The 21894-nt window shown below is 35.1% G+C and overlaps 1 protein-coding gene across 3 annotated transcripts; it reads left to right on the top strand.

The window, feature by feature from the left end:
• Nucleotides 1-340: 340 nt before the first annotated feature.
• LOC133673679 (uncharacterized) lies at nucleotides 341-6719 on the top strand. Of its 3 annotated transcripts, XR_009835038.1 has the most exons (9): nucleotides 341-738; nucleotides 1846-1953; nucleotides 2043-2699; nucleotides 3293-3372; nucleotides 4088-4546; nucleotides 4644-4730; nucleotides 4886-4980; nucleotides 5350-5529; nucleotides 6149-6719. XR_009835038.1 is itself a non-coding variant. In XM_062094546.1 (8 exons), exons 1-7 carry the CDS (start codon nucleotides 732-734, stop codon nucleotides 4982-4984), a joined length of 1497 nt encoding a protein of 498 aa, XP_061950530.1. In that variant the 5' UTR covers nucleotides 341-731; the 3' UTR covers nucleotides 6149-6719. The 3 variants fall into 3 exon arrangements, 2 of the variants coding, with proteins under 2 accessions (XP_061950530.1, XP_061950525.1); XM_062094546.1 differs by lacking the exon at nucleotides 5350-5529 and having other exon boundaries at nucleotides 4886-4984; XM_062094541.1 differs by lacking the exon at nucleotides 5350-5529 and having other exon boundaries at nucleotides 344-738.
• The last annotated feature ends 15175 nt before the right edge of the window (nucleotides 6720-21894 follow it).

Below are 21894 nucleotides of genomic sequence, written 5' to 3'. Positions count from 1 at the left end.
GTCAGTTACAAAATGGAATTCGAATGAGTTGCTCAAGACTCCAATCTGAAATCAGTCGGACGGAATAGAAAATTATTTTTGAAAAAAGTAGGAAGGAAACCCTCTCCAATTTGTGCTTACATGTATGTGTACATCAATTCCCTGTGAACTTTCATGAAGGATAAATACTGCATCTTTACTCATATAATGCAAGAATATTTCATAATGTGATTTCTTTTGTTATTCCTGTTTAATTTGGGAATATTTTTTAATTTATAATTGAACAGCTCATTTATATAAATAATATCCAAATACCAAACTCAAGTATAAAATTAAGAACAATCCCCTTTCCAAATTGAATTTCACTGAATTGAAAAAACCCAACTGTAATTTTTTATTTTTTTAAAAGAAGAAGAAGAAGAAGAATTTAAATTGCTGGATTTGAACAGAGAATTGAAACAAATGCAAACCCAACAATACAATAAATTAGAGAAGAAAGAGAGAAGTCTCGTGAATTCAATTCCCTCTCTCTTTCTTAACTCTGCCTTCCAGTCTCCTTCCAAAAAAAAGCCCCTCTCTTTCTCTCTCTCCTAACACATCAGAGAAGAAAGCTGAGTTCCGCGCAATCAAACCTTAAGAAACGAAACCCATCTTGCATTTTCTATTTTAGTTGTTTTATTGGTCTAATGGGGTTCTATTTATGAGCCAATCAAAGCCATAGAAAAGAGAGAATCCCTTGAAATTCAACTACCATGGAAGGTAACACATATCCCCCTCTCCCCCTCTTTCTGATTTCAATCTTATGATCATTTATACACTCTTTTGAATTTTATTTTTCGTTTGGTGGGTTGCTAGAAATCTTTTGCATGGACAATAAGGGTTATTTTGGGATCAGCAAGATAAGTAACTGTTAGAATTTCCTTTAGGGGTTTTTTGGTTTTTGGAGGAAACTGGAATTCTGTGTGAAATGGGGTTTTGATTTTGGCCCAAATTATGGAAATCCCGGCTATATTTTGCTGAACCTTTCGTTTCGTTTATTTTGTCATTTTGTCTTGCAAACGAAACATGTCGGCAATCTTTTCAGGTGAAGCAAGATCATTTTCATTGTTAATCATCACACATCTGAATTTTGTCATTCTAGCAGTTTTTTTTTTTTTGAATCTCAAGGTTGTATGCCTGTAATAATGTTTGTTTTGTGTTCCAAATGCTCTTGAGGTTTCAGATGGAATGTATGTTTATATGAAAGATATTGTGCAGTATTTAACCTTAACGCTTAAAACTTCGAGTGAACATTGGGTGCTGATTGAGAATTCCTTGAATAATGTTTGTGGAATTGGAATACTTCATATATAAGCCAATGGGTTACACTGAGCATGAATTACGATTGGTCCGAGTGTAATGCGAGAAAGTTATTTTGAATCACAGTTGTTCTGAAAGTAAACATGGTTTTGGCTATCTAGTTATGGCTTACATCCATGAAATAAGGTGCATGCTTTCCCCTATGAACTTTTCTCGGACTTGACTTCAAAACAATCAAAGGCATTATAAATATCTTTCAAAGCACTCTGGATGTTCGTGTGAAAACAGCGGCATTTTACCTGTTATGCTTGCTTTGTCCACCAATTCTTGAGTTAAATTGGTGTTGTCACTTCCTCACTTTATACACAATAGCACGATTCTACAGTTTTTTATTCTGCTTTTGTACCCGATATGCTTCTATGCTTACATCACTGTTTTCAATTCAATGGCTTGATTTTCTTGTACAAGGTAGCAGAATAGGGAAACTTATAAGTTCTGTTTGGTGTCTTTGCTCTTCTCTCACGCATGTTCTTTTTCACTTTGTCTTATAAAAAAATCAATGTTCAGAATCAAGTGAAGTGCATTCTGAAGAGAATAGAGTTTCTCTAGAGAAGAATTTAAAAAGGACAGTCAAGACGCCAGCCCAGGTTATTGCTTTGGAGAGCTTTTATAATGGTACTATTTCATCTCTCACATATTTTATTCAACGCACACACGGCTGTTAGTCTCAATGTTCTTGAGGTGATGTCTTTACTTTTTCACAGAGCACAAATATCCTACGGAGGAAATGAAATCAGAACTTGCAGACCGAATTGGGTTGACAGAAAAGCAAATATCTAGCTGGTTTTGCCACAGAAGGTTAAAAGACAAAAGATTGAAGGATGAAGGATACACTAATGGACGACAAGATCGGTCTAGCAGTATTCTTCATGATCGTGGTAGTGGATTGAGGCAAGATTCATGTGGCAGTACTAAACAAGGTGATTATAGGAATATCGATCCAAGGGAAGTTGAAAGCCAGAGACTTTATGGTCAAGATTTTCATACTGCTGATCTAACCTATGACCGTACAAGTCGCTATACAGGGAATGTTAGCGGCATTGATGATATGTCTTCAAGAAGTAGCTCATCGTTGCAAGATAAGTTTGTTTCTCAAAGAGAGGATCCTTATGATACAGAAACCTCAAAGTACCTAGCACAGAATGGAGCTTCCATGCCATTAATTCCCAAGGGTGCTGAGAATTTTGGGTATAAACCATCAGGATATTTGAAAGTGAAGGGCGAAATTGAGAATGCTGCTATTACCGCTGTCAAGATGCAATTGGGCAGGCATTATAAGGAGGATGGTCCACCTCTTGGTGTTGACTTCCAGTCACTCCCTCCTAGTGCATTTGCATCCCCAAGTAGAGATCCAGTCAATGGTAAGTTCTAATGACTTCCTAAGGAATTCCATGCAAATTTTGCTGGCAGGAGTTTCCCAATAAATTTTGCTTTTCTAGTTTTATATTCTTTTTGAGTTTTCTCTGATTCCTACTTGGAGGAAGAGCATTAGGAGGAGAATGCAGGGATGCATATATTTCCATTTGTATGATTTGATGGCTTCAGTTGCATTCTAAATAAGTTGTGTCTTACTTTATTGAATGCAGCAATAGTTACTTCAGTAGCATCTGCATTAAACTAAACTTAAATGTTTGATGCATGCTTGGCAATAAATAGCCCATTTGTTTCTCTGCCTACTTAGACTTGCAATTTACCTTATAAATTCTTCAATGGAAATGGGTTACCATGACGTTTGCATTTGATGCTGGGAGCCAGAATTTTTTTTTTTTTTTTGGTTTCCTCTTGATGCCATTTTTCTGCAACAGCTGGCAGAAGCATTGAGTCCTCACTCCACTCATTGTTGACATATATTTCACTATAATTTGATAACTATACTCCTTTTTCTTAGTTACAACAATGTACACTCCACTTTTGTTTACTTTGATATGCTGTTTATGGCAAATCATCTTTGCAGGACCAATCTATGTAGGAGATCTTGTTGGGATGCGTTCTCCTGATGTTTCTGGAGTTCGAAAGCAACCCAGTCTCAGTGGTGTGAGTAGATCTTATGATACATTTTCTTGGCCTTATAGTCAGTGACATCTTGATATCATGTTATACATGCTCATTTATCACATTAATCAATATAGAAACAAGGGTTAAATTTTGTGCCTGCTGCGTTGTCCGAATGTAATGGGATTGAGAATATTGATACTCAGGTGAGTTGAGTTTATCTTGTGCAAACAAAATGGTTGTCATTCACTTTGGACAGATAATTTAATGGTGTCAGAACTATGACCATTATAATATAATGGTAAACAAATTAGTTTGAGGCTCAAGTTCTGCAGGCCCATGCTGGAAACCTCTATGTCCTCCACCTCTCCATTATTCCCAAAGAGGTTGCCATCCCTTGTTCAACACCATTTTGGCTTTCACTTTACTTTTGCTGCCATTTTGCCACCAACCATGCACCACCAGCAGTTATGCTTGCAGCATATTTCCTTCCTCATTTTGGTATGTTCCAAGGAAAAGGTTCAGTTAGGCATTGAAATGTCAGGGGACTAGTTTTTTTTTTAATTTTTTATGGCCAAATGACTTCTTGGACTCTGTTTTGCCATTGCCCAGATCTTGCTTGGTGTCAGTAGTTGAAGTGATAATAGTTGTTTTTTGAAGTTCTGATGAGAGCTCATAGTCACACCTTCATGGAAACTCATACGAATTGGAATGCCATTTTAAGTATAATTATTATATTTGTTTTATACCCTTGCAGAGATATGAAGTATATAGCACCAAGATGAGTTCTCATGATTCATATACAGAGGGAGCAAATTGTAATCCCGAGCATGGATCCGATTCTCATGAGAGAAAATCCCGTCACCATCTAGAACAGAAGTCTACCTATAATGGCTCCAATTCTAATGCAGGCGGGAACTCTACCATGGATATGCCTGATGATCTTGCTGTTGAAACATCAGTCTATAGAAGCAAAAGAAATTATAGGACGAGCTCTAAGCATGATTTTGAAGGGAGAAGATCAGATTCTCTTGCAACCCATCATGGCCCTCATGGTAGGAGAAAAAAGACAGAAGCTTGGTTGCATGATTGTGATAATGACAATTCTAAGATAGCTCGAAGGAATGACTACATGTCTAAGCCTTCACAATCGATTCTTGGACCTGGAAAATCTCTTGTTACAGAGGAGAGAGCACCATTTACAAAGACTGAAAAGGTTCTCTTATTTGTTTATGTCTTTCTGCTTGTATTCTTGAACTGTTCCATGCTAAAATATTTAGCATAATATCAAGCTATACATTGGGTATGTGTAGGAGGAAAAGCTTTATGGAGAAATGAAGAGAATGAAAGGCTCGCATGATTCAGTTAGAGTAAAGAGGCATCCGAGAGATGAAACAGCTGTGAGTTTATAATGTGGTCAGCTTATGGGAATATTTTGAGTATATACTGCATGTTGCATGTACTTTCATCCTCAATAGACTTGTAATTCACACATTTACTTTTTATAAATGTACATTGATTATGACACCTCCACCTTTTGGGTTAATATTTGAAGGTTGCAAAAAGATTCAGAGCTGACTTTCCACAGCAAGAACATGTGACAAAAGCATCAGTTTCTGGTATGCGCCGAAGAACAAATCTGACTGAAGGGTAGGTAAAAATTTCTATATGTAATGATAATTTTCTTTTCTTCTTTATTTTATCAATTTAGTGTGTATATGTTGTGCATGTTTTGTCAATTTTGATGGACTTAAAATGGTTGTTAGTCTTTAATGAATCAGAAAATTCCCATGAAGAGAATTAGAGTACAGTATCCATGTCTCATGATGCATTTAGCCAAACAAATTTTAGTTTCCGAAGTAAGTTGCTTTATCTAGATGGAAATAAATGGTTGTGTAGATGGTTACTGTGGTGTGGTTTACACCACCACTTGTACTCTGATGCAGTTGTGGTAGTTTGCATTGTTAAGCATGGGTACCCTGTTTGTTGTGTTATCGATTTTTTTGTTTCACCTTTCAGGTGAACTGACATTAGTACCTCCCTCTGTCATGATGGCTAACACGAATAGGAACCTTGCTACTGCTATCTAAAACTATTTCAGGATCCATAACCCCATAAAGCCTTCCTTTTGAAGAGCTGGGTGAAAAGAGACGAGGGATAATTGTCAAGCAGATTTCTCTTTAATCATACATCAATGAGGTACCAATTATCTATGGAACACGTAGAAGTGCATTAGAATCTAGAGAGCATGACCTTGGGCTTTGCTTTCACTGAAGCTGTAGGCATTGTGTGACATGGGATGTGCCAACCGACATTGGGAGGTTATATGTGTCTGAAACATACCGATTCTCACAGACTTGTCGTGAATACTTATTTGAATCATCTATAGTGATTAACACTGGTAAAGCTTGTTTTCATGTATAAATTGGCTGATTGTGAAATAAGTCATATTAATTCCTCTTGTAAGGTGCAGAGTATTAACTCTTTGATCACCAGACTTCACATTGTTCACCTGTCATGTCAAGACCGATTGGGTTCATATGTTTGAAGTGAGATTCAAAGCTCAAGAAATGCTAGGTGTCGGTGTTTGTATATGAGGATGCCGGATGCCTGGTTTGGTCGAGATGCTGACTTGTTAGTTTATCACTATTTTCAGTTTTGACAGATATTTGTTTTCTAAACATGTAACTCTGTCTCAGTTATGATTAATTGTCAAAATATTTCATACTGCCTGCAATGCAAACCTGATCATTTCTTTCCCCTTTTCTGAATAGGCTACAGAGCTTATAGCATTCTTCATGCTTTGTGTATTTTGCAGGTCTGTCATGGAGAGGCCATCTAGTTTCAGCGAGGATGAAACTGCAGAAACCAGTTCTTCAGCAGAATGAGGATCTGACAATTGATGGATTTGGATGGTATATGGGTTTGTGAGATCACCTGTCAGAAAGATAGCGATACCCATTTACCTGATGAAGATGGTACGAAGTTGTACAGTTGAGAGAATGTATTTCATCTGTTGGTGATGTTCCCATTCTACGAGGAATGAAATTTTAGTTCGTTATGGCAACCAATTGGTTTAGCCAGTGATGTCATCAAGTATATACTTCGTAGTTTGTACAAATTTTGTCCTGAATACTAAAATTCTTTCCGGAGATATTCTGATTGTAAATCTGATTAGGCAAGACCCCTTCGATGTTGATGACCGCGTGCCACTGCACAGCATGCCCGTAGTGCTTTTTCGTGAAGGCAAATGATAGCAAGACTACTCTATAAAGCTGTTTTCAGGGGATGATTGAAGTATTTTCTAGTTTCTATAACTAATGCATGACATGACTTCTTCTGTTTTTTCCCTCGTGAAATATGAAAGCTTGGATTAATATTTTATTTTCTCCTTGGTTTGCAAGGTGATTGTTTGTTTATTGGAAATTATATGATGATTAACTTGAGGGGTAGCTTTGATGGTTAAGTAGATATATTCTCTTCTAATGAAACTGGAAATAAAATAACAAAATCCTCACGATTTTCTAGTTTTGACATGGATAATCAGAAAAAAGACACTTAATATGGATCCATGACAAAATCTTAATTTGGAAGAGAATCCATCAATCCGAATAACCCAAGGAGATTAAATATCACGGAGCACAAATTTATTAAGCTTTTCAAAGAATTTAATTATGATTAGTAACCTCCACCCAAGAGAAATCCCAGCTTAGCAAAAATTAGTAACCTCCACCCAAAAGAAATCCCAGTGTAGGATAAAAACTAGACATTTACCTGCGCATATGCGAATCCTTTTATATATTAATTACCTGATACAACATTAATGTATCATAATCTATAGATGATCGAATTTGGAAAAGAAGCATCATTCCATTGAGTAATTGGTATGATATCAAATGGCATGAAAAAGGGACATGAAGTTTCAGCATGGTTCAAAAGATGTACAGATTTTTTTTGGTTCACCATTGAATCAGTCATGGTTTATCTCTTCAAGGTTCTTCTTCTGCAAGGGTCTCTTCCGTCAGGAGGAGTGGTCTTGGGAGGAATAAATATCATTATTTGGATATAGCATCATGGTGACTACTGTTCCAATGCATGTGGCAAGTTTTGCGATCTCAAGCCGCGTATCAGTGTCAGCAAATCTCTTACAGAGGGTGACAAAGGAAAAAAACATAATGATCTTACGTTGCGTTGAAAACTACAAAGTACAAACAAAGTTAGGAGATCTCGCCTTGTTGTAGCATTGATGTAGCCCTTCGGTTGTTGTTTAAATACCGATGTTTCTGGTTCAGAGATGTGGTGATTTTTTCAGTAAAGGTATAATATTTTTTAAACATACATCACATCCGTAAAAGCTATAAAAACATGTTTTTTATTTAAAAAAACACGAGCTATTTCTCATTCAACCACTCTTGAATTCATCAGGAAATGCATCCAATTAATGGGTTTGATTTGTCCGACATAATAACGTCTGTAATTTGTCTTCCATGTTTTTCTGGTCTTCGTTGTTTTTTTTTGGTTTACTAATGCGTTGGGGTTAGTTTTTCTTGCCCTGCTTCTTGTTTGACTGGCAAATTAAATTATTTAATATTTAATTAACGAATGTTTGGTTATACGAGGCCTTTCTTGGACGCGCAAGGCATATGTTATGTTGAAATGTGTATCGCTTTTAACGCATGACTTTGAAAAATTCACCACTGTAAAAAAATTTCCAGTTGAATCCAGCATTACGTTATATTTTACGTGAAAGATTGGTTAGTAATGACTTAGTTATGGGACTCTTCGTTTTGTTGTCCGTCAGATAAATTTTATTTTCAACATGAAAATATAAATATGTAAGCTTTTTTTAATATGTTTTTTTTTACATAAAAAAATCTTAATTGTAAATTAAAAAGTTTATAAATGTGTTTAATTAAATAAATCAAGAATTATTTATATAAATAAATAAATAAAATTATTTACTACAAGTACAGATCAAACTGGAAAATCAAGAAATAAATGTAAATAAAAAAATTGATCTTGCAACATGGATTTTATACCCGGTGATGCTTAATAATTTGTTTGTTGAAACTAATGTTTTATTTAATAAAAGGATGATGAAAAATAAACACTTAAAAAACCACTAAGAGCCCATCATTTATGCGAGAAAATCCTTGTTGAAATACTTTATAAAATTAAGAATTTTTATTCAAGTTGGGCTAAAAAAAATAGCTTTTAACATCATAAAAAAACATTAAAATCTTATATGCAAACTAAGTAAACAAATATAAGTAAGTGTCGCCTGCCTCTCCCCAGATTTCACTACTGTGGTCATAGTTTTGAAATCCGGCCCGGCCCGACGGGTCGACCTTGGACCCGGCCGACCTGGGGTTGGAACCGGGCCGGGTTTAAAAAAAATAGGAAAAGTCAAAACCCGGGGTGACCCGGTCAAAAACCTGGTTGCAACCCGTTGACTTTTTTTTTACTAAAACGACATCATTTGAATTTTTTTAAAAATCTGAATTGACCCGGGCGACTCGGTGACCCGATCAAAACCTGAAATCCAGGCCTTGGACCGGGTCGGGTTTAAAAACTCTAATTGTGGTAGCCGGAAAATCAAGGGTTGTGACTTCTTTTTATCTGAAGACCCATATTTCAACTCATCTTTTACCCAAAAATTGACCTAATCTGTAACACCCTTGAAAATTTCATGCATCTTAAACTTTATTTACTAGAAATAATTACTATTTTTGGGGTGAATTTTTTATATATAAAAACCTAGCTATACAGAAATTTATCAAAATTTTGACAAAATTTCTTTCATGTCAGAAGATCTCAAGTTATTGACAAATACTTGTAATACTTCAATATACCCTTCACCCAAAGCCCAATTATAGTTCAACCATCGTGGACTTATCATTTCACAACACAACTCATCACAATCATTGAAATTCATTTTAATATAACATCATGCATTTAAGTATAATATTCAAGATTCAAATCAAGATTTATAACCTTAAATTATATTATGCTATTAGTATAAGCTACAATAAAAAACACATAAGTGTAATATCGTATACTAGCATAATTAAGTTAAATTTATAATTACATAATTTAAGAGAAATTGATATTCAGTTACAAAAGAATAATTATTACAATACTTTATAAAATTAACAAAGATCTCTAAATATCTATTATGCAGCTCAAGACTGAGAGGTATCTGTAATTAATATACGAGTAACAATTGAGTACGTAATAATAATTTACTTAAACAATTAAAATAAATACAGTGTCATGTTTGAACACAATTCATCATAAGAACTTATACGAATATCATTCACACAGTCAATCTTTAATTTATATGGTTTATTTTCTATGTCAATATTTTTTATTTATCATTATTTCTAATACACATTTTCTTTTCTAAACTGCAATCTCTACATTAAGCTCTTTTCAACTAATATCCAACATTGAGTAATTCTTTGTTCGTTTAAGTCCAGACATTATTTCCACTTGCAAACAATTTAAATTCTCTACCCTTTACCAGATAAAACTCCTACATCCAGGAATCCGATTTTCATTCCTTTGTACTGAACATTAATCCCAATATTAGAAATATTAATTCCTTATATTCATTAGCGGATTTTATTCCCATCACTAAAGTTAATTTCTTCTTCCCTTTACCGGGCATTAATCTTATCACTGGAATTAATTTCATTACCCTTATCGGGCATTAATCTCATCATCAGAATCAATTTCACTGTCCCTTGCCGAGCATTAATCCCCTCACTAGAATTAATTCCGTTACCCCTTACCGGATATTAATCCCATCACTGAGAAATTACTTTCTTCCACTATATGTTTTACAAATTAAATATAAAATAACATAACATATCCAAAATATTATAACGACAATCTTAAAAAAGAAAATGTTAAGGTATTAAACACTTACCTACAATTAAAGATTTTGAAGTATCTCCCTACTGTAGCACAACTCTCAAAGCCTCTTTTGTATCAACAAGCATATCAAATTTTCTTCTTATATTCGTTACCAAATAAATTCTTATTTTCAAACATTTATCTAACAATTTAAACTAGACAATGTGAATCAGTTTGACTTATTCAATCAAAACTATCATTTTTCGTTTAGTTCATTTCAAATTCCATTTTTTCTCAATTTTATTAACAAAGAAAATCCCATATAATATCGCACATGCAACCATTTCTTACACTAATTTTTCATTCCCATTACTTTAAAAAATTTCAGAATTTCAAATCAAAAGTAATTCCAAATATGGGTTGAAAACTAACTAATTTCATGTGGTTCGCCATAATCAACTCTAAACATTATTTAGTATTTTAATTATTATCAGAGTTCTAGAACTCAATTTTATACATAGTTTATTTATTTGAAAAAATAAAAAAAAATTATACAACTTTTATGAAAACACTAAACCCAGTTCTGTTATCTAGACGTCTAAAATAATTAATTACAACAACATGTGAAATTTGTCTTGCTGCTCTCAGTTTAGACCTATCTTTGGTTTTTATCCATATTTGAAGTTTTATAACTCCAATTTATGCAAGATGAATTTTGTTGGGAATTTAACATTCCTAGCTATAACTTCCATGAAGAGATGACTTTCAAATTTCATCATTTTCATGCCTAAAAGTTCCCTAGAAATCAAGGGACAAAGTTGTCACATGTTTCGCCCATAAATATTTATAATCAATGAAATATTCTACACGTTTTTATCTTTTATGACAAATATTTTTTTTTATATACTACAATATCATTAATTCAATTCTTTAAAACCCTTCATGCTCATTTACATTTTATTCGAGTATCTAAAGTCAATTTACACAACATTCATGTTAACAAAATTTCCGACAACGCTACGACATTTCAATCAAAAATTCAAATTATAATTCAATTCTTTCAGAAATCATTTCCCTATATAAAATACATTAGTTCAAAACAATTTCACTTGATTACATGCAACTATACATCATGAGCCTAACTTTCATCTTTAGCCAGCTACTTGAGTTTTTAAGGACCCTACATTTTTCTTTATCAATTCCACTAAATTTAACAACCATCACAATCTAATCTAAATAAATTTGATCAATTTATATTTGCATTTCTCCAAAAAATTTTATATAAACCCTAACTTAAAATTCATGATTTCTACTGTAAATGTTATTCGAATTGCATGAAATTGCTAGAGTAGGTCTTGAACCCCTTACCAGATGTTATTCAAGTCTTTGAATTTCAATCAGTCAAAAAATTTATCGTGACTATGCAACCCCTCTCCTTGATTATTTTGCTTCTCTTTCCTTTTTAATTAGGTGTTTAGAGATGTGCGTATGTGTTTCTCTCAAATTTCTCCCTAAACACTTTATACAACTTGATAAACTTGTATATGATCTTAAAAAAAAATAATCAGAAAACACAAAATTAAAACGAAACAAAAAAACTTATTGTGATCAGATCGATCTTCTATCTTAGGCAATAGAATAACCAAAGAACATCTAGGTAAAACTCCTCTTATCGAATGGAACTCATTAATATCAAGATTAATATTTTTCATGATTGGAATCGGTGTTAACCATGCCTTTTTCTCTTTACCACTAGAATCTGACCGTTTTGTCTCTTCTCTCTCAAATCAAAAGTTAAAAATTAAAAAATTAAAATAAAGTTTTGAATTAAAATTGAATTTGTTAAAATTAAGAGAGAGGAAGGTTATAATTTTAACAATGGCATGAAAAGAATCATAAATTTTTTTCTACATAAAAAAAGACCATTTCCATTTTTTTTTGTAATATATTGTATAATATGAAAACTTCATATACATACATATATACATACGCAAACATACTGTCCAAAACTTCACCATCGATCATATATATTCAGCCAAAATTAACTCAGACATCCTTCTCCTTCATCGGCCAAAGCTCTATCAAAATAACAAACCATGGCCATGGATCCAAAGTAGGTTTTCAAAACCCCATTTGCACAGCCTCTCTCTCGTATATGAAGAATTACAGCAATTAGGTTTTGTTCTTTTAATTTGTTTTACAGGTATTCAAAGGAGCGCATGGACTGCTACACCCATGATCCACCCCATGTGAGTATTAAACGCGTGCCACGTGTCCCAATCAGATATTCCACCCTTTTTCTAACATTTTTACGTACAAAGATACAAAGGTCAACTATATATGATATACCATCATCTCCTCTTAAGTAGACTGAGAGTTTTAGATTGGTCAAAGGTCTCTTGAGCTCCAGATTATATTGTCCGCTTCTGTTCCTAAGAATGTTAAACTCTTCTTTCATTAATGGATGTCTAAGGTTTGAAAAAAGACAATTTAAAGTGGACTTACACATGTTTTAAATTCTAACACAGACACCGCACATACATGCATATATTCTAAAGTTTGAAGAAACCCAGATTAAATAGCTACATACCAGCATCGTGGTGGGTAGAACTGTGGTTAACGATCACGGCAGTAACCCTTAGAGCTTGTAAAATGAGCAATCCCTGATTGAAATATTGAACGCCTTTTCTTCCTTCTATTAGTTTGACCATGCAGGTGATATAGAGACAGGAAGACCACCTCTATCTGTCCGTCATCATTATATACAGAGCACTATATATTGCTGTTTTTGCTGTGCTGTGTTTTATTTGTTGTGTTACGCTGTGCTGTGCTTTGTTATAAGATTAAACACGTTTAGTGATGAATTATTGTGATATGTTGTTGATAAACTTAAATTAAAATTACTAACATAACTTAAATCAAACAATCTCTTTAAGAATATGAATATTTTCTTTAATTAATAAACTGGATGAATTGCTTAAAAAACATAAGTAAAAAAGAAACAATGATCAAAACATTACATGGCTTTTTTAATAGATAGAACTACTAATTAAATAATTTAACTAATATATAGATATAATTAGCTGAGATATAATTTGTTCAAAATATTAAAAGTTATTAACTATACAATTGAATATTGGTTTATTGTTGCGAGTAAAATAAAAATTAATAAAATTAGATAATTTTAAAATATTTAAGATTATTTTTTTTATTTTAAATAAAATAAGCAGTTTTTTTATCTCAAAATATATAATTTCTAATGTTTCTTAATTTGAAAGTTAATATATATCCTTAAACTGATTTTATATAAAAAATATCTTTTATTTTAAAAAATTAAATAACTGATTTTCAAAATCCTAACCTAATATTTTCTGATGTTTTGTTTTAATGCAAATTAATAAAAGTTAGAAAAGTAGGTGGTAAAATAAACTTTCTAAAAGAAAAGAAAAACAAGATGTACGATGTGTAATAAATTGGTTTAACTAATTGGCACATTTGAAATTAATCGTGGGTATGAATCTATGGATCCTTTGATATCCATTTTCGGGATGCAATTAGCACCATTCAGAATTCCTTTGAAAATGAGGAGATGCTGTGTTTTTCATTTTTATGCATCATTTAGGATGAAGTGTTTGCAATTACGTTTGTTTTTTAATTTTATTTTTATGAAGAATAAATTAAAATAATATTTTTTATTTTTAAAAATTATTTTTAATATTAACATATCAAAACAATTAAAAAAGACAGTAAAAAAAATAATTTTAAGAACATAAAGTTTTTTTAATAAACCCTATTTTAACAGCAATACCAAAACTCTCTAAGCATAGAATTGAAAAAGTGTGGTTGATAAATATCCATCAGCTTTGACACCGTCAAGACGAAACGGATCCATGATTTTGAGGAGGAAACGAAATGCGTGGTGGATCTTGTCCAAAAAAACATGACTCAAAACTCACATCTTGAAACCTAGTGAATGGTGCATTGATTTATGGGAGCATGAAAGTCAAGCCCCCAGGATCTTTCCTCTTCATTGACATGCAAGTGTTTCTTGATGCAGTAACGTGATTCAAAACTTTAAGCCAAGAACCGCTATCGATTAATTCCTGTCCTTACCAATGGTGCTACGATTATATTAGCAATTAAGGCAGGGCTTGCTTACAGAGTTCGGTCATGTTAAAATGGGAGTGATTAACTGGTTATAGTGTTAACCCACCGAAAATGGTGTCCTAATTGTGACTTTAATTGCTTTCCCGGATAGTCTATGGAGGTTGGGAAAAGATTACACCAACTTCAAGTCAAGAAATGGAAATTCTAGCATCACAATTCTATACTGCGTCCAACTTTTAATGCTGAGGTTTCCATTTTATTGATACCAAGCTGGTTTTATACGGGAAACTTCAATGTCTTTTCCAGTTAGGTACGTTGCTTGAGACTGATTCTCTAGTCCTCGCACGATCATGTCATTATTAGTTAACACATGATAAAATGTTAGAGATGGTTTACCTGACTAATGGTAGAATCCCTCTAAAAGGTAAATCCTTGCAGTGGGGTTTAATTCTAGTTGGCCTAAAACATGAACCTAATCGATGAAAGCTTACCACACGGTTCCTTGTAAAGATTTTGCATCTTGCGTGTGCCCGCCTCTCTGGACCTGTTGGGCATGTACATTCAATAATTTTGAATGATTCATTCTCGTTCACAGAAGAAAGCCATAAGGGCCAGGCAATGTGTATACGTAAAGTGGAAAATGTGGATTTTAATTCGGAGAAGTAGGGCTGTCTCTCTAAAATTGACGTTGTACGTTGACACATTAGCTTTTAAAAGTTGGCTTGAGTTTGGATGTGTAAATGAAGTCATATGAAGGGTACCCCTCGATTTGAGGTTTGACAGGCACTATTGGAGCAATGAATGAGGCTGGGCCTTTGCCTTTTGGAGTTTTTATGTGATAGTCATTGCTGGGCTTGTGCTGATAAGCACATCACTTCCCACTAAGGTAGGACCAACATGAGGAAGAAGAGAAAAAAAGTAGACCAGAATCTCTGAATTGTGTGGCTATTGCTACTTTTCTCAAAAGTGCACCCACATGCCGAAGTTGTGTTGCTCCCAATAAGTAGATTAGAGCTCTAGGCGTGAAATCACGCCAATAAATACACACTATCTAGAATTCAATAGCGATGAATAACGACAACGTTACATAGGTAGCGATAAATTTGACCAGCAGCGTGTAATGGTTGGTGCGAGTCATTGAACTCTTAACTTAGCATGGACGCGGGGCTTGGATCATGGACCTTCTAAGCTAGTAGCAGACATAGCAAAAACTAGCGATTGGGACTGCCAGGTAGACATGCAGATTATGGGTTAGTAGTGGCAGTTATGGACATCCAGATCATAAGAACATAGAGGCAGAACTGGGTTACTCTACACGCTACTAAGATTATGGGATCATGAGGGAGAAACTGCCTACTACTTACTGAAAAATAGGCCACTAAGTTCATCAAGACTATATAAGTCTTAAGGAAAAAGGTGAAGAACACTATATCATTGATCGGTTTAAGGAAACTATGGAAAACGTTGAAAGGGCTGAGAGTTTGTACATTTCTCTTCTGGTAGAATTGAGTGAGCGATTGGAAGCTGCTGAAGAGACCATTGCCATTTTGAAATGGGCAGTAACAAACACTTGTATTGGGGTAAGTACATCTAAGCCTAAAGTTCCTGAATCGAAGTCTTTCGATATGGCAAGAAGTTCCAAGGAACTTGAGAATTTCCTGTGGGACATGGAGCAGTACTTTAGTGTTGCAAAGATCGACATTGCTAAACAAGTAGATCTCACTGTGATGTATCTCACGGGTGATACTAAGCTTTGGTGGAGGACAAGAACCAAAAAGGACTTAAGTGCTGAATGTCCAAAGATTGAGACATGGGATCGTCTCAAGCAGGAGATGAAAGAGCAGTTCCTTCCAAACAACACATCCTGGATTGCGCGGGAGGAATTGAAAAAGCTTTAACATGAATGGTCAGTTCGTGAGTATGTTAAATCTTTTAGTTCTTTGATTCTCGACGTCGAGAATATGTTCGAGGAAGACAGGTTATTCAATTTCATGTCTGGACTCCAACCTTGGGCGCAAGCGAAACTAAGACAACAAAACATAAAAGATTTGTCTTCCACTATTGTTGTTGCAGATAGTTTAGTTGATTTTAAATCAACTACTAGAAAGGGTTATACATCAGCCTTCTTCAAGTCTAGGGCAAAAGACAAGGAGGAAAAGAAGAAGAAGAAGAAGAAGAAGTTTGGTGGGGTGACATTAAAATCTATCGCGGATAAGGGCAAGGCTAAGTTAATGGACACACAAGGTAAAAGTACTAAACTGAACTTTACTTGCTTCATTTGTGATGATCCTTATTTTGCGAGGGAATGCCTGAAGAGGGAAAAGTTGAAGGCTATTCAGGTTGGAGATAGCGATGAGGATAAAGGGGTAGTTACGCACGTCAATCCTATGCATGTGTTAAATTGCTTGGTAGCTGAATCAGGGAATGCAGTTGCCGAAACCAGCCTTGTTGATCAGGACTTGACAAGGATTGATGAGTTGTGAAAAAGGAAATCAGGGTCTGCAAACAATCTGATGTATGTGAAGATTGGGACAAATGACAAAGACATAAGCGCTATGCTGGATTTAGGTGTAACTCACACATTTGTGACTGATCAATTAGTGAAGGAACTTGGCTTGTAGCTGAGTGATAACAAAGAATTACAGGAATGTCTTATGATGTGCCAATAATGCTGGATCAGTGGAGAGGTAAGCAGGATGTGTTAGTTGTAAATCTTGATGACTATGATATTATTTTTTGTCTTGATTTCTTGAGAAAAGCTAAGATTGTTTTGACATCGTATCTCAATGAAGTCATGATTGCAAATGAGGGATGCCCATGTTTTGTCCTATGTTGTAATGTCGCAACAATGAATGTCATTAGGAGTGGAAAAAGCTTGATCTCAACCATTGCTATTGATAAAGCATTACGAAAAAGTGGAGAGATGTTTCTTACAATGGTAGTGGATGAGAAAGCGAACTACTATGAGGAGGTGCCAAAAAAAATCGCTAGTGTGCTGAAGCAATTTAAGGATGTGATGTCATCTTAGCTACCAAAGAAACTCCCACCTAAACGGGCTATAGACCAACGGATTGAGTTGGTGCCGGGAATAAAACCACCATCTCAAACCCTTTACTGAATGTTGCCAATAAAATTGGCAGAATTGAGGAAGCAATTGGGAGAACTGATTGACATGGGGTTTATCCGTCATTCTAAGGCTCTATATAGTGCTCTGGTCTTATTTAAAAAAAAAAAACAGATGTAAGTCTTCGCATGTGTGTGGACTACTGAACATTTAACAAGGTAATCATCAAAAATAAATATCCAGTTCCTTTAATTCAGGATTTGATGGACAAATTGTATGGAGCCTTTATCTTTACAAAATAGAACTTGCGATTGGGATATTAGCAAGTTTGGATTGCTGAGGGTGATGAACATAAGACTACTTATGTGATCAGGTATGCCTTATACTAGTTTCTAGTTATGCCATTCGATCTAACAAATGCTCCAGCAACATTTTGTAATCTCATGAATGATGTTTTATATGATTTCTTAGACAACTTTGTTGTAGTCTACTTAGATGACATTGTAATCTATAGTAGAGGAAAAAAAGATCATATACTTCATCTTTCTAAAGTTCTAAGTAGATTGAGGGAATATGAATTGTATATAAAGAGAGAAAAATATGAGTTTGCAAAAATTGAGATTATGTTCTTAGGTGGCTTAATTGGGGAGGGATAGGTGAAGATGGATCCATGAAAAATTCAAGCCATCGTTGAATGGTCAGCACTGAAGATAGTCTCGGAGTTGAGATTTTTTTGGGCTTGTAAACTATTGCAGATAATTCATTGAGGGTTATAGCAAGAAAACAACTCCTCTGTCAGATCTTCTAAAGAAGAATCAGAGATAGGAATGGTCAGTTGATAGCCAATAAGCTTTTGAGAAGCTGAAGACAGTTGTAGTATCAACTTTAGTTTTGGGACTGCCTAATTTTGAGAAGCCATTCGAAGTGCATACTAATGCTTAGGATAGTGTCATTGAGGGAGTGCTAGTATAAAAGGTATATCCAATTGCTTTCGAGAGTCAGAAGTTAAATGACGCTGAACAAAAATACTTGATCCACAATAAGGAAATGATGGCAATGGTGCACTGCCTTGGGATATGGAGAGTATACATGTTGAGACCAAGATTCATTGTTAAGATCGATAATATTACTAACACATTCTTCAGGACACAGAAGTAATTGTCACAGCGGCAAGCTTGGTGGCAAGAATTCTTGGCCGAGAATGACTTTGTATGAGAGCACAAATCGAGGAGACATAATCAGGTTGTGGATGCACTCAACAGACGTGAGGTAATTGCTACTATTCTTGCTATTGTTCAGGTGGAGTCGGACATGCTAGGTCGACTTTGTCAAATTGCTGAGGAAGATATAGCGTACAAGAAGCTGGATGATCCTGTACGAGAAGGGATAATATAGAGGTATTGGTTAGAATAAGACCTACTATATGCAAAAAAAGGTCGGATCTTCGTGCCAAAGAGAGAGTTGCAGGAATATTTAATGACGAAGACTCATGATCTGTAGTAGACTAGACATCCAGGTAGAGAAAAGATGCTTGCTCTTTTATCGCAGACTTATTATTGGTCGAAGATGGAGGATGACGTAGAATTTTACATTAAGACTTGTTTAGTGTGCCAGCAAGACAAGACCCTGCGGCAGCAAGAGACAGGCTTATTATAGCCACTGTCGATTCCAGACAAGCCCTGAGTGTCAATTTCGATGGAATTCATTATTGGGTTTTCAAAAGTGGATGACATGAACACTATCATGGTTGTCGTAGACAGATTCACCAATTATGCGATGTTTGTAGCTGCCCCGATGGTGTGTGCAGCTGAAGTGGCCGCTGAGTTATTTTACCGAAACGTGGTGAAATATTTTGGAGTACCTTTTGACATCATAAGTGATCACAATGTGCGATTCACGAGCAGATTCTAGACAACATTGCTCAACATGATATGGACAAAGCTGAAGTTTTCCACTACCAATCATTCGTAAATCGATAGGTAGATAGAAAGGATAAATGTTCTTGTCACAGCTTGACCCAATCTGCTAGATATTATCTTCTTTAGGCTTTACCGCCTTTATACATTTATTCTTGGTGACCACGCATGACCCTAAACGCGTCTGACAAGTTAGCAACCAATACTCCTAATAAGGCCAACTACTATATCCTCACCCGTCGATGTGAGATATTACAATCCATCCCTTTTAAGGAGCCCGACGACCTCGTCAGCACAATCGGACAACCAGTAAGGTCAGCTCTGATACCAAATGTCACAGTTCGACCCAACCTGCCAGATATTGTCCGCTTTGGGCTTTACCACCCTCATGGATTTGTTCTTGGTGACCATGCATGGCCCCAAAACACGTTTGACAAGTTAGTAACCAGCACTACTAGTAGGGCCAACTACCATATCTTCACCCGCCAATGTGGGATATTACAGCTCTGTTAAATGAATATTTGAGACATTACGTGACAACGATGCAACAAAACTGGTTGGATTTGCAGGATAGTATGTAATTTTGCTATAATCTTCAAACATCCTTGGCAACAGAAGCAAGCTCGTTTAAGTTGGTTTTGGGAGCACAACCTCAAACTCCTGTCGAAATTACAGTGCAAAAATCTAGTGGGAAAAGTCCAGCGACGTATAGGTTCGCAATATAGCAACAAGAGTTATTTGAACAAGCCCAAGATAACTTGCGTAAGGCTAGGAAAAGGATGCTGAAATACACCAATAAAAAATAAAGACTGCTGGAATTTCGTGAGGGCGGCAAGGTATTGCTCAAGTTAACTTCACAAATCTGGAAGAAAATTACGGGGAAGATAAAACATTGAGGGTTGGTGCCAAGGTACGATAGACCTTTTGAAATCATGGAAAAGATGGGGGTTGTTGCCTATAGGTTGAAGCTGCCCGAATAACTAAAGCTTCATCCTACATTTCACATAAGTTATTTGACATCTTTTCATGAAGACCAAGAGGATCCAAAACAAAATACATCGTAAAGAGCTCATTCTACGATTCACAAATAATTTGACGATGGTATCGTCAAGATCATGAATCATCATCGAACCAGCCAACATAAGAAGAATCGACGAATTGAGTTTTTAGTAAAATAAAAGAAACATGGAGGTTTTGTGGGAGAAGTGCACATATTTATGGCAATTCAAAGATCAGGTGTACGACTACCTCACGTCTATTCAGACAAGGACATTGGACTCTTCTTATGAAGGTGGTTTGTTAGAGCTCTAGGCGCGAGAACGCACCAATGAATACACACTGCCTATAATTCAGCAGCAATAGATAGTGGTAGCCTTGCATAGGTAGTAGTGAATTTGACAAGTAGCGTGCAATGGTTTGTGCGAGTCATTGAGCTCATAACTTAGCATGAACGTGGGGCTTGGATTATAGACCTTATAAGCTAGCAGCATACACAACAGAAATTAACAGTTGGGATTACTAGGTGGACATGCAGATCGTGGGTTAGTGGTGGCAGTTATGGACATCTAGATCATGAGAACATGGGGCAGAAGATGGGGGTAGAACTGGGTCGCTTTAGAAGCTACTAAGTTTATGGGATCATTAGGGATAAACTACTCACTATTGTTGGAAAATAGGCCACTAAGTTCATGGAAAACATGGGGGAGAAAGTGCCCCACTATATCTAGAAAAATAGGGATCATGGTTGTGCCTTATAATTCATATATCTTTGTTTATAGTTGTAAAGCCTTGGCTGTGTAGCATGCAATCATTATTCATATCACACACACTTATATTGTGTAATCCTTTGTTGACGGGATTAATAAAGGTTGAAAGATCTTCTTGTATTCTCAGTGTGCTTTGAGTTCATTTACTTGTGTATGTTATTACTTACGACAAGGTGATTGCGGGAACCTCTTTAGATAAGCGAAACACATAGTTGTAGTCAAACACGAGTGAAAATGAGAGGCAAAGCTTAATTAGTTGGGACTAGATTGTCGTATAGGGCTGAATTTTGGGGCAAAAAATTTAACCTTGTGACAATTGGTATCAGAGCACAGTTGATTCTAAGATCATGCAGCTCGAAGTCATGGAATTTATTCGGGAATGGTTGATGCGAAAGAAATTAGAGTATTTTTAGCACATCCATTCTAAGAAGAGAAATCGATGGGAGCATCACCGACTTAGTGATCTAGTTTACGTCCACTATAATTTGAGATTGACACAAAAGCATTTTCTTTTCTTTAATTCTTCAAAAGTTATTTGTTTTTTTAATTCTACTAGTGTTAAGTGTTTAACATGTTCTAAAATATATTGTTTTCTTTATACAGTTGAGGATGCTAATTTATGGATTCTAATGCAAATTGGAGTTTGAATGTTGCTTATATCTGTTATGATAAATTATTTATTTCTAAAACAACTTGTTATTTTAATAAAATTATCTTTAATATTTTATTTATTTTAAGACAATCATGTTAAAGGTTTGTTATTTGAAGACAAATGCACCTTCTAATTTGTTGATGCTAATTAGTTATGGTAGCATATATGTTAATGGAATATTTTCTTCCATGCTAGCTAAAT

Source organism: Populus nigra, chromosome 1 (genome assembly GCF_951802175.1).
Source record: "Populus nigra chromosome 1, ddPopNigr1.1, whole genome shotgun sequence".
NCBI classification, from domain to species: Eukaryota; Viridiplantae; Streptophyta; class Magnoliopsida; order Malpighiales; family Salicaceae; genus Populus; species Populus nigra.
The sequence above is the reverse complement of the archived record's forward strand: the minus strand, read 5'-3'. Positions and strand labels throughout refer to the sequence as shown.